The 27,275-nt window shown below is 49.7% G+C and overlaps 1 protein-coding gene and 2 long non-coding RNA genes across 13 annotated transcripts in view; 1 reads left to right on the forward strand and 2 right to left on the reverse strand.

Annotated features, from left to right (window-relative positions):
- Positions 1-4,053, forward strand: part of Pafah2 (platelet-activating factor acetylhydrolase 2) — a 31,093-nt gene extending 27,040 nt beyond the window's left edge. For all 9 annotated transcript variants that reach the window (NM_133880.3, NM_001285875.1, NM_001285872.1 and 6 more), the window contains one exon: positions 2,114-4,053. In NM_133880.3, coding sequence (NP_598641.2) covers positions 2,114-2,208 — 95 coding nt within the window. In that variant the 3' untranslated portion in view covers positions 2,209-4,053. The remainder of the gene's footprint in view (positions 1-2,113) is intronic.
- Positions 4,054-10,358: 6,305 nt separating this feature from the next.
- Positions 10,359-24,920, reverse strand: Gm30453. Of its 3 annotated transcripts, none has more exons than XR_003955288.1 (3): positions 24,813-24,920; positions 19,489-19,618; positions 10,359-11,123 (listed from the first exon to the last, which is right to left on the reverse strand). It is a non-coding gene; the product is annotated as a predicted gene, 30453 (long non-coding RNA). The 3 variants fall into 3 exon arrangements; XR_390824.3 differs by having other exon boundaries at positions 19,489-19,612; positions 24,525-24,920; XR_390823.3 differs by having other exon boundaries at positions 24,525-24,920.
- Positions 24,921-25,405: 485 nt separating this feature from the next.
- On the reverse strand, positions 25,406-26,812 carry 1700021N21Rik (RIKEN cDNA 1700021N21 gene). Its single transcript, NR_045800.1, has 3 exons — positions 26,632-26,812; positions 26,318-26,437; positions 25,406-26,009 (listed from the first exon to the last, which is right to left on the reverse strand). It is a non-coding gene; the product is annotated as an RIKEN cDNA 1700021N21 gene (long non-coding RNA).
- Positions 26,813-27,275: the final 463 nt, after the last annotated feature.

Genomic DNA, 27,275 nt, shown 5'->3' on the forward strand with positions numbered 1-27,275 from the left:
TGCCTTTGCCTACCTAAACACATTGTTGGTCACTGTCCAGCCCCAGCCTGGGGATTTCATGGTCACATGTCCCTTTCGATGAAGTCAACATGAAGGAGGAAGTACCGTGACCCTCGTGAAGCTGGTCCCCTCACAGGTCCCTTTCATCAGGAGACAGCCAGGCTTTCCTGCACTGCTGAGGTTTGAACTCTAACCTGACAGCAAGACCAGATGCCTCATCTCCCCAAAATACACATGAGAGCACGCACACGCACATGCACACGCACATGCACACGCACACACACACACACACACACACACACGTCATGCGTACACGTGCACGCATGCACATAACACAGCTGTTGTGGTTGTCACTCGAACTGGCCAGAGAAGTCTCAGGTAGAACATGGAAGCTCACTCGTTATCTGTGGTCACCGCTAATGTCCTCTGTTCACTAAGCTAATGTCCATGGGACCTGCGGTGCCTCTTGAGTCCCCCATGTAGTTTATTAGTGCCTCCTTTGGGTGCAGTTTGTTAGGGGCTCTTTTAAAGAGAAGTACCCTGACTGGAACACGGTACACTAGACATGATCTGGATGGTTCCTGGTCCGGCAGGACTCCCCTCTCCATGCTCTGGACATGGCTCCTCCCCTGGATGACCTGGTACAATCACGTTTCCCACAATGCGTGCAGCCCGCTTGGTTCGCATTGTGCTTGTGTCCTATTAAGAATGCATTGATGCTTGGAGCCAGATTGGCACTTGTTGCCCTCATTTCACCTTGTAAATCATGGACAAAGAGCGGCCCAGAGCCAAGTTTAGAGATCTGTAGGAGGCTCACAGAGACATGCCTTTCCTCCTGAGCAGAAGGAGTGGGCCCACCTCCGGGGACTTGAGTAGTGTCTGTTCCCTGTTCCTTAGCCCACACCTCCTGGTTCCCCTGGGGACATAGAAGCCCAAGATTAAGGATGACAGGGGATACTAGGAATGGTGGCACACACGACTTTAATCCCAGCACCTGGGAGGCAGAGGTGGGCAGGTCTTGGTGATTTGAGGCCAGTCAGGTCTACATAGAGAGTTCTAGGCCAGCCAGGGCCACATAGTAAGACTGTCTCAAAAGAAATTGAAGTGACAGGGGAGCCCACAATGGTATGACCCTTTGGTAGCAGAGATAGCCAAGGGAAGTGACCAGCAGAGGAACAGGTGGAAGGCAGCAGTTGTGACTGTAGGACTTTTGCTGATTCAGTTGCTTATGCTAAGGGCACTGAAGTCACCAGGACTTGTCACACTCAGTACCCTGGATACATTATCTATCGTGTCTGATTCTGAAGATGGCCCGTCCAGTAGTTCTTTTATTAGCTTTTTTTTTTTCTTAAGATGAATATACTAAAGCTTAGAAAATGTCTGTAGTCGCTAATTTTTTCAAGGTTATCTGTTATGGTGTTATGCAGTGCCAGCATGCAGCCTGGTTCTCTACCTCCATGGCCCATGACTGGTCATCGGTGTGCGGAGGTGTCATGATATACAGCAGTGTCTTCAATTCCCAGCACCCACATGGCAGCTCACAACTGTCTGTAACTCCAGTTCCAGGGGGTCTGACACATGCAGGCAGAACACCAATGCACATTAAATAAATAAATAATAAATAAACGGGTTGGGGGAGGTTTTAGGCGACTTCATAGTGCCTTGTCACATGGAGAACTAAAATGGGCCAGAGGTGGCTCAGCAGCAGCTCTCAGCTTGTGCTTAACGCCTCCAGAGCGCAGCACAGCCTCCTTCCCAGTGCGATCCCCCACTTCCTTCCTGCTGACAACCCACCTCTGTCCCTCACCTGTTCTCCTGGAAGAGCTCACACCTCCCTGAGCCTCCAGCACCTCGTCCCTCCCTCTGCCTCCCTTTGCCTCCCACTAGCTCAAATGAAAGCCACAGCTCCACAGCTCCACAGCCTCTCCAGGCTTGTCTGGGTAGACCCAGCTGTCCCGACTCCTGGATCTCCCTCCTCCGCTGCCTGGGAGGCTGCCAGAGCCTCCCATCACAGATGCTCCTCTCTAGGATGCCCCGCTTGCCCGAGGGAGCAACTCAGGCCTTGACTTTACAGTGGTGTGCCTAACACTCCTTCCTGTTTGTGCCCATCCAGACCTGAAGGAAGACTACGATCAATGGAGCAGCTTCATCGAAGGCGTCGGACCATCGCTCATCCAAGGGGCCCCGCACTATCTGTCTAGTCTATAGGTCGCTTGAGCTGCCCAAGGATACTTGCAGCCAATCAGCAGGACCCTTTTTCCCAGATGGAGAAGATGTAATCAGAGAGCTGATTGGGTAACTGGATACTTTGCTCTTGGGGTTGTTGATCTTAAACGCACCTCAGATCACTGGCTGATTGGGAAGCGGATTTTTTTCTTTTTAAGTCAAGGACTCATGATCCAGACTGGCTCTGAACTTCTTATGTATTGAGGATGACCCTTCTGAATGACAGACATTACCACTATACTTGGCTTGTATTCTGTGCTGGGAATCGGACCTGATATCAGCCACTGTGCCTGAGTTAAAGACTATGAAGTACTTATGTGCTGAGGACCTGTTCTCAATGACAGTGGTCCCCACCTCTGTCCCAGGTCCTGTTTGCCTTAAGTAAAATAGTGTCTACCTGCTGGGCTGAGTTCTCTCTCTTGGCTCAGGCCATTTCTACGGTTCTGGCCATGCAGTTTACCATATGGAATCCATACCAGTAGGTGCCATTCCGTCTGTGCCATCATAACCTCGTAGCCGGTCTTTTCGGCCCCAGGCAGAGCCCCATGGAGCCTGGATATGACAACTTGACTTGGCTAGCCCACTCTCTCACCTTGGGCAATTGTTGCCTCATGAAGCCAAAGGCCAGAGGGAAACCTTAGGGCTTCCAGCCCTGCCTGGCGCTCTCCACCTGCCCCCTCTCTCTCCAGAGCAGTTCTCCTACCATATGAAGTACATCTTCAGGGCAGTCTTCCCATCACATGAAATACAGTAATGGACACTTTGGACCGTCATGCTTAGGAGCCCATGTGGGGCAAACAGTATTGTCCTCGGAACACAGACGCCAAGGAGCCCCTCAGAAGTTCAGTGTCTTTGAGGTTTCGCAAGTATGTCTTGTCAGGAAGCATCCTGAGTAGGTTGAGATGGGCAGGAAACTATTAACAGAGCTGAGCTGCCCTACATGGGCCACAGAGGACACCGGGTTGGCCAGCTCAGCTGGGGGAATGTCCCTAGAGAGGTCTGAGGTGAGCTTCGTCTTGCCTCTTACTCAAACCAGGGAGCTTTAGTTGTCTGCTTTTGTCTTGTTTCTGGTTTTGGTTTGTTTTTTTGAGGCCATCCCTCAATTTAAGTCAAGGAACCGATCCAGTCTGCTTCCTCCTGGTTCGTTGAATATTGATGCTCATGTTGGCCTAACGGCATGCTGGAGTTCCGCCTGTTTAATTGACATTAGAGTGAGTTGGAGAGCCATCTGGAAGTGACTTTTCCGATTTCCTTTGTTTGCTAATCACGTGTGCCCACACGGAAAAAAACAAAAAACAAAAAAACGAAGACTTCCCAGAGTTCCAAGCTCTGTGGGAAGCCCCCCCCAGGACTGTGTCGCTGCCATATAAGATCTGTCACCTGAATCCAAGGAGGGAAGAACCTCAGAGGAGCAAGTACAGATCAAAAGTGTTTCTCCGCACAGTATTCCAAGGTCAGGGCCACTGAATTGATCCAGAGAGGTGTGCACACATCAGGAGGCCCCTCAGGTATGGCTCTGCAGCCCCACCGCTGGGCTTGGCTCCAACGCTGCATAAATCGCATAAATCGGAGCAAATCCTGCCATCTTCCCAACCTCAATTCCTGCATATGTAAAATGAGGGCCTGCGCTAGCAACGGATGGAATGATTGAGTGGAGGGTTGGGTGACCCCTGGGTTATTAAATGTGCATTTCCCACGTCCCACACACATGCTTTCTAATCGTTTGAATATTAAATGTTTCCAAGATAGAATGTTCCATATGATCTCTACCCTTCATGATTGTTGGCCCACTCACTGTATGATTAAAAAGTCTATATCCACTCTGAAGTCGCTGGCTGGCTTTCTTCTTCTATAACCCATGGAATTTCTTTCCAAGAGAGCACATACAGGTCTAAAATAGGATCCTCTAGCGCCCCCCCCATGGGGACCAGAGTCCCCAAGTCCCCACAGGCTATCTTGGGCCGGTTCTAGGAGCACTTGTGACCTCACTTTTATCTGAGACCCCAAAATAATGCAGGCAAGAAGCTGTGAGGACGCCCAGGGCCTCAGCTCATTCGGAGTGGTCCATGTGTCCAGCAGCACCAGACAAGGGGAATCTGCTCTCTAACAGAGCTATTCAATAAGTCACAGAAACCATTGCCGCTGAGACGGGCTTGTCTGCATAAAAAAAAAAAAAAAAAAAAAAAAAACCCACACAGGTGTGGGGCGTGGTGGCGCACGCCTTTAGTCCCAGCACTTGGGAGGCAGAGGCAGGTGGATTTCTGAGTTTGAGGCCAACCTGGTCTACAGAGTGAGTTCCAGGACAGCCAGGGCTACACAGAGAAACCCTGTCTCAGAAAAACAAACAAACAAACAAACAAAACCAAAACCAAAAACCCATACAGGCTGGGTGGTGGTAGTGCACAGCTTTGATCCCAGCGCTTGGGAATCAGAGGCAGGTGGATCTCTGTGACTTTGAGGCTAGCCAGTCTACAGAGGGAATTGTAGGACAGCCGGGGCTACACAGAGAAACTCTGTCTTGAAAAAAAATTATCATTTTATGCTAATTTAGTTGTGATATGACTTTTTCATTTGTGAAACCAAGAGTGCTCTCTCTCTCTCTCTCTCTCTGTTTTGGATTTTGGAGATAGGGTTTCTCTGTGTAGCCCCCGGGGTGTCCTGTGTAGACCAGGCTGGCCCTGAAATTTTAGAGCTCACCCTGTCTCTCCCTCCCAAGCGCAGGGCTTAAAGGCATACGCCACTGCTGCCTGACAAGAATTCTACTTTTTTTTTATCCTCCTATGGTTATTGAGATCATTCTAGCTTCACATGGTAAGTGCCTGGTGGCTTCTGAGGGCTCAGAAAACAGCTACCACCCGTTGTTCCATTTATCCTTTCAGACCTGGTAGGTTAGGTGTCACTTTTCCTTTCTCTAAATAGCCAGGGCAGTCTCCGTTTAAATTCTCATTCTGATGGAGTGGCTGCCAGAGTGCAGGAGGCCCTGGGTTCCATCCGCAGCATGGGCAAAGACAAGCCAAAGGTCCCATCTCATTCTAATCTCTCCTCACCTGAAGCCGTCCCTTCCCTCAGCCATTCGCTGCTGGATCTGTTGGAAACCAGGTCTTCGTGTCAAAAATCCCAGCCTGACAAGGTGTTCTGCCTACTGGAGAGAACAAACCAGTCCGTTGGGAGCCCTGGGTTTTTGATTAGTTTTTTTTTAGATGTTATGAACATGCGTTAACTATACATGATAATAGGTTACATTGTGATATTTTCTTTTGTTATTTTTAATTTTTTTCTTTTGAAACAGGTTTTCTCTACTTATTATTATTACTACTACTATTATTACCTGTGTGTGTATGTGTGTGTGTTGTATGTTTGGAAATCCCACTAAATGCAGGATTCCACAGAGGCCGGAAGAGAGCACCTGACCCTCTTGAACTGGAGTTACAGATAGTTGCAAGCCACCACCTGGGTGACAGGAATTGAACCCGGGTCCTCTATAAGAGAAGCCATGCTTTGATTGCTGAGCCATTTCACCAGCAATATAACATTATAACATTTCATTATAACATTTTCATATGTATATAAAATATACTTTTTCAACTAACTTGACACGCCCCCCTCTGAGCTCCCAGGAACTAAAGCACCAACCAAAGAGTACACACGGTTGGGTCCATGGCTCCGCTACATGTGAGATGAGGTCTGCTTTATCAGGTATCAGTGGGCTGGGAGGCTCTTGGTTCCGTGGAGGCTTGATGCCCCAGCGTAGGGGGATGCTAGAGGGGTGAGGCAGGAAAGTGTGGGTGGGTGGAGGAGCACCCTCTTAGAGGCAAAGGGGAGGGAAGGTGGGATGGGGGTTTATGGAGGGGAGACCAGGAAAGGAGACAACACTTGAAATGTAGATAAATAAAATAACCAATTAAACAAATACATATAACCGGGCATAGTGGCACATGCCTTTAATCCCAGCACTCGGGAGGCAGAGACAGGCAGATTTCTGAGTTCGAGGCCAGCCTGGTCTACAAAGTGAGTTCCAGGACAGCCAAGGCTATACAGAGAAACCCTGTCTTGAAAAACAAAACAACAACAACAAATATATACTTTTCTCAGTCACTCACTAATATCCCCCTCCCTTTGATGTCTTTACTCTTCTCAACTAGTCCTCTTTCTGTATTGATGGTGCATGTGTGTGTGCCTGTGTGTGCGCTCCTGCATGCCTATTGTGTGTGTGCATGTGTATATGTATGTCCACACATGCATGGTGTGTGTGTGTGCACATGTGCATGTGTTTCCTGTCTCAGTGACTTTACTGCAGATCTCTTACAGGAGCACAGGTAAGAAGGAGTCATTTCCTAGAGCATGGACAAGCTGTCTGTGGAGACACCACTGAAGAAAATGTCTCCCTAGATTTTTATGGAGGCACAGGGTTTCCCAAGCCTCTTCCCAGATCCACTGGGTTCTTGATCAGTCCCTTGTCACCCTCTCTCACTGTGTGCCCTGGGTGTGTGCTTCTCTGTTGACTCCAGCTTTCCTCTCTGTGTACCAGGACTCAGGGAGGTAGCTGTTGAGCTGGCTGGTGTCTGAGGGCCCCTTCGGTTCTGTCTCTAGATGCCAACAGTATACAAGATGCCCCGTTCCCATAGAATCACATGTATTTCTTCCCTGTTTGCTCTCCCCAGCCTCTGTTCACTCTTCCTTGCATCTCTTCATTCCCTAGCCCTCCCTCGGGGTGCTTTGCTTTGATGTTTCCATGCATCTCAAAACCACTAACACTTCAGTCTGGTCTACCTCTTCCAGCCGGTCTACCTCTTCAATGAAGTGTCTTGATTGCGTTCAGTTAACATTTGATCTCTCAGCCTCCCGCTCCCGGGAGAGCTGTGGTCCGGACCGTATTGAATGTTACACTTTATTACACGACTCCAGGGCCCATCTGTTGGAGGGGAAAGAGCATCCTCCTGTTGACTGACATGCGAAGCAGGAATCGTGCCCTCTGCCCCCTATCAGCTTCTTGTTCCCTACCCAGACGTGCAACCAGCTGGTGCTGGCCCGGCTCTCTGATGTCTCCAGCAGCTGCCCCTCTTCCTTGTCTTTCAGCCCTTCCCCAGATCCCAGCTGCGGGGCCAGGACAGAGCCAGAGACAGTCCAGGCCTCGCAAAACTCCGGGAGGCCACAGACAAGGAGCATTTGAGAATTAGAAGAAGGGCAGAGCTGAGCACAAGTCACACTAGTCTCGAAAACGAGGGAGAGCAGTTTGCCAGCTTCTGTTTCCCATCTTGCTCTCATCTAAAAAAAGCTGCTTAGAAACACGGGCTTCCTCGAGCTGTGAAGCCAGATGGCCCCGAGACACTCAGCTTGCCCGGTGCGCATGCGTAATTATTCATCTTCGCAGACTCACGCCCAAGACTGAATTCAGACACAGACACTTTATTTGCTGTTTGATCTGGAGCCAGGAGGCCCTCCTGAGCTTTTGTTTCTTTTTCAGTAAAGTGTGGTGACTCAAGTGGGTCTTGCCCACTTTGGGGTGTTTTTGTTGGGACTGGATAGCTAATGTAAAACGCAATGGCCTTTGCTGTCTACAGAGCACTAGACAGACAGACAGACAGACGTTGCCGTTCACAATAAGGCGCACCAAATTTTGCATTTGCTGGGATGAGCCATTACTTAGTGAATACTTCACTTCTGTGCCAGGTACTGTGCTGAGTACTTTTTGCACACTGCACCGTTTAAGCCTAACCTCATTCCCATAAGACACTGCATTTGTTCCCATTGTTTGGATCAAGAGAGTGAGACTTGGAGATCTACTGGGCCAGCCAAGACACCAGCATCTAGGGGGAGGGGACCAGGATTTGAACCTAGAATGTGGGCTCCGACGCCAGTGTTTTAGCTCCTAACCATCCCCATTCCACAAAAAGAAAGGTTCTCAGACTGGGTCAGTGAAGTACCAACTGTGCAAGCGTGGGCACCTGAGTTTGGATCCTCAGCCCCCGTGAAAACGCCAACTGTGGGGGTCCATGTCTGCAACCCTGGCAGCGAGGTGGAGAAGGTGGATCCCAGGCTCACTGGCCCGCCAGCCGAGCCAGCCAGCCAAGCCAGGCAGCCGAGCTAGGGGATGAGAGATGCTGTCTTTAAAAAGGCGGTGAAGCTCAATAGAGGAAGAGACATTGTATCAGCCTCCTCATACATACATGCATACATACATGCATATGCATCTACCCCCAAAGGCATATATGCACCACACACATAAATACATAAATTTAAAAAAATTCTTATATCAACTGAAATAACACACACCTCTTCTCCAGCTAAATGCATTACCGGGTCTGTTCATACAAAGAGCTGTTTCTGTTGAAAACACCACGAGGTCCAGGCAGTAAAACAGCAGTAGAAGACAGGCTTCACCCATCTGTCACTCATCCATCCATCCATCCATCCACCTGATATAATAGGAGTGTCTCCATTAGCTGAGGGAAACACTACTTAGACATGCTTGGAAATTAGTGATCTCACAGTTCTGAGTAGTATGCCCTAGACGTATGTCAGACTCACTTGGGAACTGTGGACAGAGATGCTGAGGACTCATCTGGGGTTCTGGAGATGCTGGTCCCAGAGGATCTGAGGTGGGCCCAGATCGATGGGATATGCAGACACTCAGCTGAGGTCAAGACCCCTGCAGTGACTTAGGCCAATTGACCTCATTTTAGGGAATAGGAGGAAGTCCTAGAACTCAGAACAATGACATTTTAGAATTGGAAGGAAAATTGGCTGATTAAAAAAAAAATCGTTCATGAAGAACCCAGAGTTTGTAGCTATAAACTCGGGTTAAAAATTTCAAGTTAAAATCTTGGGTTAAGCGTGTGGCTCCGTTGGTTGGGTGCTTTGACTGGCATTCCCCCAGGGTCTGTGGAAACAAGCAGCCCCCAGATCTTCCAGCTTACAGACTTACAAACGTACTTTAGAGACACTCATGATGGCCCAGGTTTTGTTCACACACACACACACACACACACACACACACACACACACACACACACACACCATTTACTGTGATACCCATAATTTCCAGTAATTGTACCTTGGAGCCTTTGTGTAAGGAAGAAGCCTGGCCTAGAAGGTCTGGAGAGTTAACACCGATTCCTGCACTGGGGCTGAGACTGCGCTCACAGAACTGAATCTAAAGGCTTAGGAGGGCGAACCAACATGTAAACCTGCTGGGGTGAGTGCTGTCATCGGGGACCCACACTGCTCTGGAGTGGCACAGGTGACCAGTTTCAGCTTAGCGGAGGAGAATGAGAGCTTAAAGAACATCGGGTACCAGAGCCTAAGAGCCAAGCCTTGTGATAGACACCTGTAATCCCAGCATGCAAAAGGGGAGGCAGGAAGATGATTCTTGGCTACTGTCATGGTTCGTGTTCACTATCGATTTAACCAGGGAGTCACGAGAGACAATACTCTTTGCACCCCTGTGAGAAATTGTCTAGGTTAGGTTAGTCTCTGGGTGCACTGGGAGTTAGTTATCATTATACTCATTGGCATGGGAAGACTCTCCCGCTATGGGGAATGCCAGTTCCTGGCTGGGATCCTGGACCCTGCGAGTCTAGAAAGGAAGCTGGCCAAAATCGTATCATCCCTCCCTCCCTGCCTCCTAACTCTGGATGCCGGGTGAGCATCTGCTTCAAGCTCCTGTATCCTCGGTTGCCCATCACCCTGGACTATACTCGGGCCAAAATAAACTCCTCCCTTAAGTTGCTTTTCTTGGGATGTAGTAGCACAGAAACAGGAAAAGGAACAAAGGGAGCTACATAGTAAGTTCAAACCTGGAACCCTGCCCCCCAAAACAAAACGAGTGTCAACTACATGAGTATACTTGGTATGTTTACTGCCTATCAAGACATAACCAGTTGTCCTAAAATTTAAGAGTGTTATTCCACCCTCTCAATGGATCAGGGACCACGGGATCAGCTGGGTTGTTCTGACTGATCATCTCCTACGAGTCTGATTTTCCCTGTCACCATCATTACAAGGCCCTCATCTTACAATGTGGAGTGTCCAGACTTAGCTGCTGGCTTCTTCCAAAGCAAGCGATTAAGAAGAGAAAATGACAAGAGCACTGGGTTCCAGGAGAATAAAATGCAAGCCACAATCTTTTTCAAATGTTATTTTACATTATTGTTATGCATGTGTTATGTGTGTACATCCGAGATGGTATGACTGCCACGGGCAAGCAAGTGCCCACAGAGGCCAGAAACAGGCACCTGATTCCCTGGAGCTGGAGGTACAAGAGGTAACGAATCACCCAGCATGGGTGCCCGGAAATGGAACGGGAGTCTTCTGAAATAACAGCACACGCTCTTAACTGCCGAGCCATCTCTCCAGTGCTTTGACATCTTTTGGTTTTTTAAATTTATTTCATGGGACGGTGACTTGTGGAGGTCAGAGGACAAGTTCCCTGGCAGTTGGTTCTCTCTCTTCATCGTGCCGGTTTCAGGGAGGAAATTTAAGTCGTTAGTCTCAGTGGCAAACTCCCCTACTCATCGAGCATCAAGTAGGCCTCAACTGTCACCCCCAGCACAGCACACATTGCACACATTGCAGAGATGGGTCCTCCATGGCTTTGGTGAACAAGATCATGGCGACAGCACTAGGTCCTGGTGGGAGCATCTTGGGGTCTGGCCACCACCACCACAGTATTGAAGATCAGCAGAGTGTTGTAGCAGAGGAGGCAGAAGAGATAACAAGTAAAAGCACACGAGTGTCGTCCGAAAGGCATGGCCTCTTCAGGATGCCGTGGCTGGTGTGGAGAAACAGATGAACATCAGTCGTGCAGGAGACTTCTTAAGGAGCTGGAGATGCTCTGCTGCTGTAGCCAGGGCCTCCACCCACAGGCCAGTGTCCTCACTGCCAGTCAGAACCGGGATCTGGACACCAGAAAAAGAGATAGAGAGAGAGAGAGAGCAGAGGAAGGAGAGACAGAGACAGGGCAGAGAGACAGAGAGTCAGAGACAGAGAGACAGAGGGAGGCAAAGCATATCAATTGTCTTTCCACAGGTACCATCTAAACATCTACCCTTCCTTCTTTCCTCCCTCCCTCCCTCCCTCCCTCCCTCCCTCCCTCCCTCCCTTCCTTCCTTCCTTCCTTCCTTCCTTCCTTCCTTCCTTTCTTCCCTTCCCTACTTCCTTTTTTCTTTTCTCCCTCCTCCTTCCCTTTCTATTTCCTCTCTCTCTCTCTCTCTCTCTCTCTCTCTCTCTCTCTCTCTCTCTCTCTCTCTCTGAGATAAGGTTCCTCACCAGCCTGAGACCTGACAAGTAGGCTAGTCTGACCGGTCAGGGAGCCCAAGGACCTGCTGGCCTCTACCCCCAGAGCTAGGATTATGAGATGCGACCTCTTAGCCTCCTGCCTCTGCTGCTGTACCTGCAGCTCGCTGCCGTGCCTCTGACTTACCAAGATGGTCCCTCTGGACCTTAAGCCAAAACAAACCGCCTTTTCCTTACGTTGGTTATGGTGTTTTGTAACAGCAGCAACAGCAATGTAATTAACAATCATGGGGTTTCTATGTGGCTCTGCTTGTTCAGGACTCATGCATTCACAGGGTACCTGCAACAGGCTCTGAGCAGAGGGTTGGGGCTAAGCAGGGGCACTGCCAGGCCTGGGTATTTCTCTAATATTTACAAATTATTTTTGTATGTATGCAGATGCACATATTTTTAAGGATTTTAAAAATGTAAGCAGTGCGGGGTGTGTGTGTGTGTGTGTGTGTGTGTGTGTGTGTGTGTGTGTGTAGTGGCCAGAAGACAATGTCACGTCGAGTTTTGGTTTTAGCTGGGGTCTCTCAGTGGCTTAGAACTGGCCAAGTAGGCTAGGCTGGATGGCAGTGAGTCCCAGATCTGCCTGTCTCCACCTCCTCAGCACTGGAATTAAAAGTCTGCCGCCACACCTACCTTTACTTATTTAAAACATGGTTTCTGAGATTAAACTCCTGTCTCCATACTTTTGTTTGCTTGTTTGTTTGTTTTTTGAGATAGGGTTCCCCTGTGTAGCCTTGGCTGTCCTGGAACTCACTCTCTAGACCAGGCTGGCCGCAAACTCAGAAATTTGCCTGCCTCTGCCTCCCAAGTGCTGGGATTAAAGGCGTGTGCCACCACCGCCCACCTTCATGTCCCCATACTTAAAAAGCAAAAGCTGTAGTAATTGAGCTATCTTACTAGCCCAGGCTGTCCACTCCCCAAACCTTTTTTTTTCCCGAGGCAGGGTCAGTCTCTTATAGCCCAGGCTATCTTCAGACTATGTTGCTGAGGCTGGCTACTCCAGATCCTCTTGCCTTCAACCTCCCACCTGCTGTGATTAAAAATGTCTGCCACCACTACCAGCATCATATACATTTATTTGTATACATTGTTTGTCTCTCACACACACACAAACACACACACAAAGACGTATAAAATAACCCCAAAGACATACATATGCATATACACATATGCACACCACACACACACACACACACACACACACACACACACACACACACACAAGTTTTTGGATGGGGAAATTGGAGATTAGAGAAATTAGAGGCCATACTGCTTTTCATTCGTTTCCTTGGACAGTCAGGACCAGAGCCAGATCCCAGACACCTTGGACTTACATTGTCACCCTGCCACCTGTTTCCCTACTCACTGGAGACCTGGCCCTTCCTGGCTTTCCTCTGGGCAGAGTGGTTCTGATCTCCCACTTTGTCTCTGACATCGACTCTCTCAGCCTTGCATCATCCTGAAGTCCCTCATCAATTCAGCATAATTGGAGCCTCGCCCCTCGGGCCTCCTGGGAAGGGGAAGCAGACAGTGACTAATGTTGTGGAGACCCGGCCTCATCTCCCGGCGCCTGTGCCTCTCTGTGGGCTGATGCTGGGTGCAGTCACATGGGGATCTATCTGCTGTGTCCTCTCTCCTACCTGGAAAGCTGTCTGACTTCACTGAATCAATCTGGCAGAACTTAAAGGGAATATAGTGTTCACTCGATAATCCTGACCCGGTTTTATAAAAATAATTAATTTATTATTAATTATTAACAATCAATAATTGATTAATTAATAAGGAATCCAGGCTGGGGAGGTACCTCGGGGATTAAAGCGCTTGCTGCAGAAGCCTGTGGCCTGGAGTTCAAAGCCCCAGAAACTTAAATGTTGGGGAGTTGTGGCAACTGCCTGCAATTCTAGCCTTTGAAGGCAGAGATGTGGGATCCTTTGATCTAGCTGCCTAGCAAGACTGTATCAGTGAGCTCTGGGTTTGATTGAGAGAGCCTGCCTCAATGAAGAGCTGTCCAGGATAAGCCCTGGCTTTGATCTTGAGCCTCCACGTTTGCACATATGTGCACCCTCACGCATGCAAAAGCATACCCGTGTACACATGAGGAGGAACTAGAAAGAAGAAAAAGAATGAAAGGCTTAGTCACGAAGGTTCCGCAGCGCAGCTGTGGACGAAAGCCCTGATGCCCCGCACCCGGACGGTGCTAAGCGGAAGGCCTCAAGGATAGGCAAGTGAACTAAATAATGTTCACGGTTTGGGAAAGAGTCACACCCAGCACAAATGGGATAGCTGACGGAAAACGGGGACACTGTGCTCAATAAGCAGAGACCATGTCCCAAAGCACTGGGGTCAGAGGAGCGATCAGCCCGCGATCCCCACTTGCTAGCTATGTGCTCTTAGAAAACTTCCTTCAGGCCTAATGCGGAGCTGAGGGCAGAAATCCAAGGTGATCCTTGGCTTCATAGAGTCCATCATGGTAGGGAAAGCATGGTAGGGGGGTGGTGCTCCAGCATGGCTCCTTCACCCCTCCCTGGAGGGTCTGGAAGTAGGAGAGAGCTTGGGCCTGACTTGGTAGTAGGTGTCATGTGCAAAGGCCCTCCCCAGGGATCCACTTCCACCAGCTAGGCCAGACATCCAGAAGTTCCCACAACTCCTCTAAACATCGAAGACTAGGAACCCAAGTAGCTAGGAACCAAGCCTTCAAACACAGGAGACTGCAGGAGGACACTTTACATTCAAGCCATAACAGTGAATAAAGTGTGTTTGGTTCACATGGAAGGGCGGCTGTGTTGCGTTTTCCTTAGAGCACAGGGGCTCCCATCCCAGAGTGGAATGTATGATTATGGACTGTGGATAGATGAGGGTGGGCTGTCAGTTCTCAGCTGGGTTCCTTTTGGGATCCCCGTATGCACAAAATTCAAGGAATAGAAGATGGTGTTAGGGGTCTGCTAGTCACAACAAAATAGAGAATCTAGTCTAAGCAGAAAGTGGACTTATTGGCAAGGGAAATCCTTAGCAGGGTTGTTGACTCTCCACACGGAGGCAAGGTTCTCACCAGCAGCCCCAAGCTCCAGCATCCCTCTAGACCACAGTACTAGAGGAGGGCCTTGGCTATGCTCTCTGCCAGGGACCAGATTATTGGACCCACAGAGATAAATTGATGCCATGTGTCTCCCTCTTAGACTTGTCCCTGGGACAGGAGGTGAATCCTGAGCCTGGCTATGCCTGCCACCACCTACCCTTACACCACATTGTGCTGTGTTTGTGAAGGCAGGGCCTGTGTCCTCCCAAGGACTGCCGGGCGCTCCATTCCTAGGGTTCCCTTCTGAGACTTGGCCTCTTCGCCTGGAGGCTTGCGTAAATATCTCACTTTGTGGAGAAGCTTCCAGAACCTTTGATACCTTCTACGCCCTTCCACACTTTATAGCCAACATTCATTTGTGGATATACTGACACGCCTTTGATTTATGTGACAGTATTTTATTTTCAAGACTGGGTTTCTTTGTGTAGTCCTGGCTGCCCTGAAACTAGCTATGTAGATCTGACTGGCCTCAAACACAGAGATCTGCCTGCCACTGCCTCCTGAGTAGTGGGATTAAAAGTGTGTGCCACCATCACCTAGCTAAGGATATTTGTTTGTTTGTTTGTTTATAAGATTTATTTATTTTATGTATATGAGTACACTGTAGCTGTCTTCAGACACACCAGAAGAGAACATCAGATCCTATTGCAGATGGTTGTGAGCCACCATGTGGTTGCTGGGAATTGAACTCAGGACCTCTGGAAGAGCAGCAGTCAGTGCTCTTAACCACTGAGCCATCTCTCCAGCCCAGGACATGTATGCTAAAGACCAGATACTGATACAGACTTGCATTCTTTTTAAGATTTTATTTTTATTATCTTTACTTATGAGTCTGTATAGATGGCTGTGCATGCAGAAATCCTTAGACCCCCTGAAAAAGGATGTCAGATTGTCCTGCATTCAGACATAAAGATCGCTGTGAGCCATACAACATGGGTGCTGGGAACTGAACCCAGGGCCTTCGTAAGAGCAGCAAACCCTCTCTCCAGCCACCAGATTATTATGTTTTTAACCATTACTGTGAAGTAATGCCTGCCGAGCAGACGCCCCCACTTCTGCTCTGAACCTCAGAGCTGGGAACCAGGAACGATCCACAGTAGAGAGGGGGTGAGAGGCTTGGTGACCGTCGGGGACAAAGTGGAGGTCAGTGAAGGTGGAATGGTAGTCGGGGCGTAGTGAGCATCAGAAAGCAAGCAAGGGTCTTGCAGAAACAATCTGATTTTTCTATGCTTTGACAGCAAAAAAACAAAACAAAACAAAAAAAACCTTCCACTATCAAAATGTTCCTTGTGTCTGTGGCTTTCCCAAGCTGCCCTCCTGTGAGGCACAGATCAACTGGGACTCAGGTGATAACTCCCAGACTCTTATCTGATAGGACACTGCCTCCTTGAGCCAGGCAGATTCCAGACTGACTCTACCCTCAGCTGCTCCACCCATCTCTTGTCTCCCACACACAGCGTTCCTTTCCTCCCTGGGTTGCAGATCTGGGCGATGAGGGTAGAGACGGGCAGCCTCCAACCTTGTCATGGTGCTCTGGACTCCCTGTTTGAAAAACAACTGAGGCTGAGGAGTGGTTCCACCTTCTGCCTCACCAGGTCACAGCCTGGAGCTGCAGAGCTTAGAAGACTCCTTCCTAAGCTGATCTAGGGGACAGACCAGAGCCCCCCAGGTCCTTGTGGAAAAACCCCAGGGAGCCATGTCTTCTCCATTTGGTGTCTCTGCCTGGCGTCCCTATTTTCCCTTGTTTTGGATTTTAATTTGTCTTGGCCCCCACTTGCTCTCCTCTCGTATTTCACAGATCCTACCCCATCTCTTCATTTGTGACAAACAGTGGCCCTCCCTTCAGCTCAGCCTGCAGTACCATAACACAGGCTAGGAGGCAAAAGCAGCCACTGAAGTCCACTGCTGGCAAGGCTGAGAAGGCCAAACTCAAGCCTGATTGAAACCCAACGTGATGGCACACGTGTACCTCTGAACCCAGCACTGGGAGGCAGAGGCAAGCGGATCTCTGAATTTGTGGTCAGCCTGGTCTACAAAAGCAAGTTCTAGGGCTACACAGAAAGCCAAAAATAAAACAACAAACAAAACTCCCACAAAATGATACTTATTGCGTTGGCTCCGAGTGGGTTACCCAGCTTGGATGGCTGCCATCTTGCTGCTGCCTGCTATCTCCTACATGGTAGAAGGACAGATTAGCTTTTTCTTCAGGCAGTCTTCCACGGAGTTACATCTCATATCTCTTCCTCTTCCTACAAGGACCCTAATCAATCATGGGACTGCACTCATGATCCTGTCTTCACCAAACTGCTCCCCCAAAGCCCCACCCCTGAGTGTCATATCATATCATGTTATAACACTGTAGTTTCAACATGTGTTTGTTTGTTTGTTTGTTTGTTTGTTTGTTTGTTTTGAAGCAGGATCTCATCTAGCCCAGGCTGGTCTTGAACTTGATATATAGCCAAGAACAACTTTGAACTTCTGGTCCTCCTGGGTCTATCCCCTGAGCACTGGGGTCACACTACCTTGCCCAATTTATACAGTGCTGTGGATCAAACTCAGAGGGCTAACCACGCTAGGCAAGCCCTCCCTCAAGCAGCTACACCTCTAGCCTCAGGTGTGGATCTTAGGGGAGGACACTCCATGATAACAGAGGCTTACTACAGAAAAATTTAAAACAACCTAGGCATGGCAGCTCACACACACATACACACACACTCCTAGCATGTGAGAGGCCAGCCTGGGGTACCTCAGGTGACTTCCTGGCAAACCTGGGATACCAAAGGAAACAAAGAGAATTGGGTTTGGGTCGACAGCTCAGGGGTTAGTAGCATTTGCTGCTCTTGCAGGGGACCTGGGTTCAGTTCCCAGCACCCACGGTGGGCTACTCTCAACTCTCTAGGCCTCCAGCACCAGGAGTTCTGAGGTCTGCTTCTGAACTCTGCCTACACTTGCATATACATGGTGCACATAAGCAGGCACACACATGCACACATAAAGAAAAAGTATATTAAAGTAAAATAAAATGCTATAGTGAAGCTTGGCTTAGCTGCACAGGCCTGTAGCATCTCAGCTACTTGGGAGCTGGAGGCAGAAGGATTCCAGGTTCAAGTCCAGCCTGGGCCACTTATGGGGTGGCTGGGGATGTGTCCAGAGACAAATGACCCTTCCTAACATGTGCAAGACCTCTAGGTTAAGTCTCCAGGACTGTACCTCATTCCTGAGTATACTCTCTCTCTGTGTGTGTGTGTGTGTGGTATCTTTCATATATACATATAGATACTGCAGCTTCTAATTACTCCCTTCCAGAAGAGTCCCAGGAGAGAGATTTCAAAAGGAATTCAATAAGAAATGAAATCTCAATCTCAGCATATTGGAATTTACTGGCTACCTCCCAAGAAGGCTCAGAGGCATAAACAAATTGATCTCTATACCTGAAAAGAAGGGGGTTTGGCCACACCCCTAGATTGTCCTACAAAGCCAGAATGCTAGTTTACTTAAAAGGTGGGTTCGTAGCATGGAGACCAGAAAGAAGCTCTGACCCCAGCCTGAGCATCCCTTCTCTGCCCTCCACCAGTGGAGCTGTGGGAAGATTGATTGGCAGTATGGAGTAAGGGGGTTTAGAAGCATTAACACTAAGTTACAGCTATCAGGGCAATGGGGCTGGGGATGGAGCTCAAGTCAGAGCACTTGCCTGGATAAGCAACTGCAGCCATGGGTGTGATACTCAATGCAGCAAAAAAAGAAAAAAAAAAGCCATCAGGGGCTGGGGTGATGGCTCATTCAGAAAAGTGCTTGCTATACAAGCTGAGTTCCACCCGCCCCTACCCCACTCCCTAACTCCCCTATAAAAAAGCTGAGTGTGGCGGCAGATGCCTGCTTGTAATCCCAGCCTGGAGATGGAGACAGGATTCCCTAGCCAGTGAGCCTAGCCTACATGGCAAGCTTCTGATCAATGCAAAGACCCCCATCTTGAAACACAAGGTTGGTGGCATCCGAGGAGCATCCAAAGTTGACCTCTGGCCTCCACAGACTCATGCACATGTGTACACATGCATCAGCACACGCACAAACACGCATACATATACACACACACACACAAGTAAAAGGGGAAGACATCAGTCAAAGACTCTACTGACTATGGTCATGGTAGTCCCAAGCCATTGCTGCCAGGGACAGATGCAGAGAGTTGGGGGTCAGGGTACCACTCCCTCTGCAGTGTTTCAAAGGGGCATCCTATATTGGTCTCTTACTACTGCTGGGCTTCTGTGGCTTGCTAACTCCTGTTCCATACACACACTGCTCCTTCGGGCATGTGATTGCTTAGCAATAAAGCTTTGTACCTGTCTCCTAGCACTTGTTTCCAAATCCCGGTTCAGTAGGTTCCCAAAGACGAATCACTCTCAGAACTGCATGCCAAACAGGACCTGGTCAAATGTGTATTACCCAGGGAGTTTATAGTGTTTACCAGAGTTTTGAGAAGAGATTTCTATTTGATAGCAGGGAGTGCTTGCCACCCTCCCACTCTCCACTGCCCACTGTGCCAGGCTAAGTGTGATTCCCATCTAATCCCCACTGAGGCCAAGCCTGGGCAAGCTGAGGAAACATCTCCCCTAAAGTGACTTTGAAAATCTCTTGCCTGAACTAGTCAGTGTTTGTGCTGTGGGCGAGCCTTTCTTATCCTTTGGTCTTTCTGGATGAAGGGCAGAAGAAACACAGGCAACCTATGCCACATGGCACGTTGGAATGGTTCTGCCCAGAGGCTGAGCCAGGCACAGACTCCAGTCACTTACATTCTTTTCTCTGTCCATGCTGAAATGACCTTGTGAACAAGCATCTCCTGCCCCATCTCCTGTACCCACAGTACATGAGGGTTCTGTAGGATCCCTTCCTTCTCAAGGTACCTTGCGCCTGCTCTTCCCTCCATTCCTGCGGAGTCTAGAGCCTGTAGGATCCCTGGAGGTTCTTGGATTGTCATTTATCAAAAGTGGCACGCATCAGTGATCCCCCATCGTCTTAGTCACTGTTCTGTTGCTGTGAAAAGACAGAGGCTCTCAGTTGGGATTTGCTTACATCGTCATGGTGGGGAGTATGGCGGCACACAGGCAGACATGGTGCCGGAGAAGGAGCTGAGAGTTCTACATCCAGATCCACAGGCAGCAGAAAGACAGAGACGAGACACTAAGCCTACCTTGAGCCTCTGAAGCCTCAAAGCCCACCCTCAGTGACATGCTTCCTTGACGTCTTGAAGTGAAAACCTAAGGGTTCTTTGGAGAGTCAGTCGTGTTAGATGGTGTTTTGCTGCGGCAAACACGTGAAGGAGTGTTTTTCTGAAGTGGACACGGGTGAAAGACTAAGGCAGACAGACTCATGAAGGAATGCTTAGCTGAAGCAGACACAGGAGAGAGGATGTTCTGTTTGTTGAAGCATGTGAAAGGACGTGGGATGAAGGATTCTTTGCTAACAACACACATGTATTGGTCTGCCTTACATTGCATAGTTGAGCTGCATTTGTCGGGACTTCATAGAAAGAAACGCACCAAAAACCTTCTGGTGGTGTGCTGCTGTTTCTTGCTGCTTCCAAGGACTCAGGCTGATTGGCAAAGTGATGTCAGCTGAGACAGACATATGTGCTGAGGCGAGACCCCTGGGGGACATGTGATGTGTGGAGGGTATAAACAGGACTCAAGTGACAGGCACTGAGCTTGGCTTGCTTATAGAGCTAGCTGTGCAACACTTGTGGGGTTCGAGAGTTTGCTGATCTTCAATCCGCTGAGAGAGGCACAGCCAAGAATTCCTGGCTTCCCTCCTGGTCCCTCCTGCTGACTGGGGCAGAGGCTGGGGCCTGGCTGGGGGGGGGGGGCCTGCAAGGTCGTGTCACCGCAGCTGATTCCTAGTTGTTCTCCTGACTCTCGCTAACTGGACTGCTGGCGTATCTGTAAAGTGTTTGTGAGTGGATCAAGCTGCCCCTGCTGACCTGTGAACTGAACGGCTGATTTCCAGACAACAAAGATGGGAGTTGCTCCAAAGAACCTTCCCCCACTCCCCATAGCCTTTCTTTTCCACTACCTCTGGTGGGTGGTGGGCTCAAAAGGAGGTTAAAGGGTTTAAGAACCATCATTAAAAATAGGTTTTGAAAAAATTAAAGTTATACTTCCTCCTACAAGGTCACACCTCCTCATCTTCAAAGTATCGCCACTCCTTGGTAAGTATTCAAATATATGAGTCTATGTGTGCCTTTTTTACACCAATACATGGAAGGTTGAGGCTGGAGGATTGTGTGAGTTTGAGGCCAGTCTGGGCTACAGAATGACACCTTGTCTCAAAACACAAATCGTCAAAGAACCCACTCCATCCAAGGACATAACAAGTGAAGGAGGGGCAGGTATCCTGAGGGCTGGGGACGGGATATCTTGTGCTAAATCAGTCAGAGAGGCCTTGGTGTAACAGTTAAACCAGTCTCTATGGAACAGAGAAAGCCTGGGTTTGGGAGTTAGCCAGGCCTGTGTTCAAATCCTGCCTCTGTACTATTTGTTTTGTTTTGGGCTTATTTCTTTCTTCTGTTTGTTGTTGTTATTGTTTTGTTTTGTGAGACAGGGTTTCTCTGTGTAGCCCTGGCTGTCCTGGAACTCTCTCTATAGACCAGGCTTGCTTTGAACTCACAGAAATGGCAGCCTCTGTCTCCTGAGTGCTGGGATTAAGGGCATGTGCCACCGCCAGCCCACTTGTTTTAAGTTAAGTGTATTTATTTATTTATTTATTTATTTATTTATTTATTTATTTATTTATATATGTGGGCGCATAGGTGCCGTGGTATGAGTGTGTAGGCTGGAGGACAACTTGGCGGAGTAAGTTCTCTCCTCCCATCATGGAGGTGCCAGGCACTGAACTCTGGCTGTCAGACTTGGCGGCAAGCCCGTTCACCTGTAAGCCATCCCATTGCCCCCAGGGTTCATTTTTGAAGACCATATTTCTCTCTCCTCCTTGCCTAATAAAGGAGTGGTCTTAAATCCACCGATGTCAAAAAAAAAAAAAAAACCCTGGATTGCTTCAACACTTGATCTATTTTCATCTCTCCACCGCTTGCTTAAAATAAGGAGCTCATTGCTATTCTGCCCACGGCTGCATCTAACTCCGAACTGGACTGGGAATTGAATTCATTTCTCTCTCTTTTGCTAAATACCATTTTTATCTTGGCTCAGTCCGTGAATCTTTAGATGATAGCATCTGCTTTCAGCAGTCCATGCCTGGGCCTAAAGGAACAAGTGATAAAGGACCCCTCCCTAACTCCAAATGACCTGTCTGTCTTCGGGGGAAGAGTCTCCCACACACAGAGCAGCCGTCCTCCAAGCTGCCTTGATCCTCCCTCTCCTCTCCTCTCCTCTCCTCTCCTCTCCTCTCCTCTCCTCTCCTCTCCTCTCCTCTCCTCTCCTCTCCTCTCCTCTCCTCTCCTCTCCTCTCCTCTCCTCTCCTCTCCTCTTCTCTCCTGCTCCCCCCTCCTCCTCTTCCTCGTCTCACATTTTTCATTCCTGGGTGACAGATGGGAGCCTTCAGACTTTCGACACTCCCCAAACTTCAAACTCTCTCTCTTTGAAAGAAGAAAATGAGGGAATGGTGAGGGTAATCTTCTCCAATGGCAGTCTCCTACCTGCACATTAAGAGACTCCTAGGCCTTTAATCCCAGCATTAGGGAGGCAGAGGCAGACAGACCACTGTGAGTTCAAGGTCAGCTAAGGCTGCCTAATGACTGTCCCAAAGAAACAAAAACAAAAAGCAGGGGTGGGGTGGGGTGGGGTGGGGGAGATGACTCAGGCTAAGGTGGTTTCATAGCAACTGTGAAGACCTGAGTTTGATGCCCAGAAACCAGGGGTGATGATGTGTGCCCACAAGCCTTAGGACTGGTGGTGAGACATGGATCCTGGGCTACAGTCAGCTTGGCCTACTCTGAAAGTTCCAGACCAGTGAGAAGCTCTCAAAACTCAGGTGCCTAAGGGACACCTGAGGACACGTGCATGCACAGGCAGAGAGGGGGTTAGTGCTAGGCCCTGGGGCTCCCTGGCAGGGGCCAGAGAGGAGGCTCTTGATTCCCAAAAGGAATGTTGTCCTGCTTTATCGTCAGGCTGAAGTTCTTGCTTTCTCAGCTCTAATCTCCTCTCCTAGCCCTCTGTCCTCCCACAGACCCCTTCTCTTCACCCCCATGCCTGTCCTCAGCATCCTGGGGTGCTGTCCTGGGATCAGCACCAGTGTCATCATTTCATAAGCAAATGAGTCCCCCCACACACACCCCCACTCACACAGAGGGAGTCATCAGGCCAGGGCCACTTTAGGATGCCAGGCTCCCCCGAGGACAGCTGGGGGCCGGAGGTGTCTTTCAACTGCCTCGTTATGTTATTTTAATCATTATGAATTTTCCCTCTTCAGTTAGCCACGATGCACCAGTGAACAGACGTCCCCAAACCCTGCTGCTGCAGGCATTCGTTGCCGACAAGGAAAGACAGCAGAGAAAAAACATGAAGTCCCTACTCTGCGGTTGGGATGCTGAGGGAGGCCAGGAAGACTAGACAAACGGTAAGAATCTGAGAGTCAAGATGGCATGCCGGGCTCCCTCTGCCTCAGCTGGAGCTGCTTTCCCCGCATTGGAAGCAGATAGCAGTGGCCAGCTATGGGAGCCAGCCAGCAGACAGGCCCTGAAGAGACTCAGTCCTTGGCCACCACCTCCGAACCTGTTGTCTACTGGTGGCTGAATCTGTTACTTTGTCTCTCTGAGCTGGTCTATAAAATGGAAACACCTCTATCTCCCATTTCCAGGACTCAGGTGTACTAGCCCAGGGGTAGAGAGCTCTTAACACCCAGTGTTTCTACTCTTCAGAGTTGTCGAAAAGAATACAGGAAGCCTGGCACGTTCAAAACCCTTGGTTTCACCCGAACCACTGAATAAAAATAGCTCAGCGGTGCACACCTGTAACCCCAGCTCTTAGGAGATAGAGGCAGAACGGTCAGTTCAAGGTCATTATCAGCTACATAGTGAGTTCAAGGCTAGCCTTTGATACATGAGACCCATGTCTAAAAGTGTCTAACACAGGATACACTAAAACAGTAGTCATACTACCTAGCAAATGCCTATAGCATGTCACCCCTGGGGCCAGCCACTAGAGAGCCGATGCAAATAAGACAGGGTCCTCACACTGGCTTGTGGCTAGGGTAGGTAAGGGCATGTGGCACTCACTGCTCATTGGCAGTGGTGCTGGCTAGAGGGGTCTGCATAGACCATAGCTTGGGGAAGTTAATTAGGTGAGACTGGAGACTAAACTCTCAGCTTTAGATAACGGGAGCATAGAAGGAGATAATAATGAGTAACGCGGCGATGGTGATGGCTGACCAGTTCCAGGGAGGTGTGTAAACCTTCAGCAGCCAGGGGGGTTGCTTTTATCCTCCACGCGGTCTGATAAAAACTCAGTGCTAACTGAAGTGGCTTTTCTGGAGACTTGAGAAGTATCATTGTCCCCTCAGACCCTGCAAAGTCAACCCTTACCTTCACCTTCTACTGGGACAATTAAGACAGCTGGGGTCAAGCCTGGCATGGTGGCACACGCCTTTAATCCCAGCACTTGGGAGGCAGAGGCAGGCTGATTTCTGAGTTTGAGGCCAGCCTGGTCTACAAAGTGAGTTCCAGGACAGCCAGAGCTATACAGAGAAACCCTGTCTCGAAAAACAAGACAAAACAAAAAGACGGCTGGGGTCCACGCTTTGAATCATGCGCCCCACCAACCTCACGAGGGAGACTAGAAAAATGGCTGAAGAGTGTGTAGGGAGGGGCTGCTGGCCAGAGCTGCTGGATCTGTAAGCTTGAACAGATCCGTGAGCCCAGGCAAACCTCCTTGAAGTGAACTCTGCCCTTCTCAAGTGGCCGAGCATCTCCTTCTCGCAGTGTGAATCTCACCATTCTCTGGCACTTCGCGGGGCACCAATCCCATCTGGCCCCCCTGGATCCTCACAGATTCTCTAACAGTTCTGTGGGGTGGGCACCTGTCGCCGCTCGGGAAACTGAGGCTCAGAGAGAGAAAACAATCAAATGGGTGGCCGGGTGTAATGGCATGGGTGTGATCCCAGCACCTGGAGGCTAAGATGGGAGGGTTCTCAGTTCTAGGTCACCCCCTAACCCCGGTTAGCATTCTGTCTAAGCTCCGCCCCACAGTTACCTGGCAACAGCCAGGAGTGTCTGACTCACTATGAAAGAGACTGCTCGCCCCTCCTCTTCTTGGTCTTCTGTGCTCTTCTTGCCTTCCTGTTCCCGCTCTCTCCTCATTCCCCTCACTCTCTCTCTTCGTCGTCATCGTCGTCGTCGTCGTCGTCGTCGTCGTCGTCGTCGTCGTCCTCCTCCTCCTCCTCCTCCTCCTCCTCCTCCTCCTCCCCCTCCCCCCTCCCCTCCCCTCCCCTTCTCTCTCTCTCTCTCTGCTTTTCTCTGCCTCTACTACCCTCGTAACTCACCTCCCCATGCATGCCCTGAATAAATTCTATTCTGTACTATACCATCTTGTGACTGGTCCCTCAGGGGGAAGATATGCCTCAGCATGGGCTCACCGAGGGACCCCCTTCCCCCATACCTCACCACACATCCATACAACTTCTCCCCCCTCTATCTTTTTATAAACACATCACCCCCCAACCCCACCCCATCCCTGCCAAGAGGAAAAGAGCAAGTGGGCAGAATGTGGAAATCACAGCGCTGCAGCTCTGAGTGTTTGCCTTCGTGTTTCTAGATTGTTCCTTCCCTGGAGTCCTGGACCCGGCTTTCGCTAAAAAGAAATGGCTCCCCACAAAAGCCATGGAGTTCTTTTATTTCCCGATTGTCGTGCCAGGTGTTTCCAGGGGCACTCGAAGCTGGTGGAGGAAGTAGAATGAACCCAGGCTTAGCCCAGGGAGTCAGGGCTTTCCAGCCTCTCTGCTCCTCTCTGACCTTGAGCAGGTCCCTCCCGGCACACTGGGGGCTTGCAAACTACAGGGTATGGGCTTCCTTTCCTTGTGCATCTCTTGGTTGTGGTGAGAAGCAACAAGAGGCACTTTGGAAAAGTCGAGAGCATCACATGACCTCCAGGCTGGATTCTGGATCCCTCTTCATCCAAGATGGCAGTGGGAGCCTTCAGCCTGATTCCTTCCTTTTCTCATTTATCTGTTCCTGCCTCACTGGAGAAGCACCGAGAGCCCCTGTACCAGATGCTGTTATTTTCTCAGAGACTGAGGATACCCACAGGCTCCTGGGAAATCAGAGGGAGGAGGGAGCAAGTCTAAATAAACAATAATTATGATGACTAGATATGAGGCCTGTTTGTCTTGAGTCGGGATCTTGTCATGTAGCTCAGGCTACCTGGCTATTGATGGAAGGCCTTCTAGATGGAGAACCATCTTCCTTGAGGTGTCCAGGGAGCTGTGAAGAATAGAAAGAGGTGCTTGCCTGTTCTCCCAGCACTTGGGAGGCAAAGGCAGGAAGATTGGGAGTCCAAAGTCATTCCTCAGGAAACCTATTTGCCTGGTTAAAAATGGCCCCAGAAGCCAGGCGTGGTGGCCTTTAATCCCAGCACTTGGGGGAGTGCAGCGGCAGGCGGATTTCTGAGTTCGAGGCCAGCCTGGTCTACAAAGTGAGTTCCAGGGCAGCCAGGGCTATACTGAGAAACCCTGTCTCAAAAAAAAGCCCCAATATCATATCCAAGGGAGAGATCTGTGAGTCCCTGATACCTATCTGACTTTCCAGGACATCTGGGGCAGGTGACAATCAGCCTCCTGAGTTTTTGTTTTGTTTGTAAGTCTTCTCTTCCTAAAGCCAGACAGGCCACAGCAGGACTTCTGGATCCAGCCCTAGACCAAAAAGAGCACAGAGAGCCTGAGGGAACAGAAAAGGGCGGGGGGGGGGGGGCGGCGGGCATTGAGTGATCTCCTGGCATGCGACCTGTTCCCTAAGCCATATGTCCTTACAGACCACAACTCAGTAACCCAGAGCATCCCGGGGGTATGGAGGGGATGGGGGTGGGGGGTGTCTTGCAAACACAAACCATCAATGAGTAGAAGGCCAGCGGGACCTAGCTCTTTGTCTCTCCTGAGGAAGTATCCTGAAGAGAGACACAGGGAATGTGTTTCTGGCTGGCACTCCCCACACAGTGCAGTCCCCACACAGTGGCAGGGAGGACGCTGACAGAGGCTCCAGGGAGTGGCTGTGGGCCTGGCTTCTAGAAAGACAGGTTAAAAAGCCAGCTTCAAGGTAAGATCCAGAGCTGGGACCCCGGCCAATCAGTCCTTTGGCCTGGTTGCCATGGAGACCGACCGGCAGCAGCTGCTAAGGAAAGAACAACCTGCAGCTTCTACATCTAGGATCCGTAGACACCGTGGTGGGGGAGGGGACGCATACCCTCCTTTCTTCCTGGATGCTGAGACCCTATCTGTCCCCAGCTCACAGGCTTTCAGGCTCTCCACTGTCGCCAAGTCACAAAACAAGAGACAGGACAAACCCCAATTTCTTGCCTCTAGGCCAACGCCCATTCGTTATAACATAGCCTTCTATTCAGCTTTGGGAGCAAACAAGACCTTCTAGCGCTGAGGCCTGGGGCCCTGGGAGGGTTTCTCAGTCACCTCCAGGAAGGGTCCATGTCCTTAGATGTGAATCCCAGTGTATTAGCCACTAGAGGCCAATTTGGCCCAG

This window comes from Mus musculus, chromosome 4 (assembly GCF_000001635.26).
Source record: "Mus musculus strain C57BL/6J chromosome 4, GRCm38.p6 C57BL/6J".
NCBI classification, from domain to species: domain Eukaryota; kingdom Metazoa; phylum Chordata; class Mammalia; order Rodentia; family Muridae; genus Mus; species Mus musculus.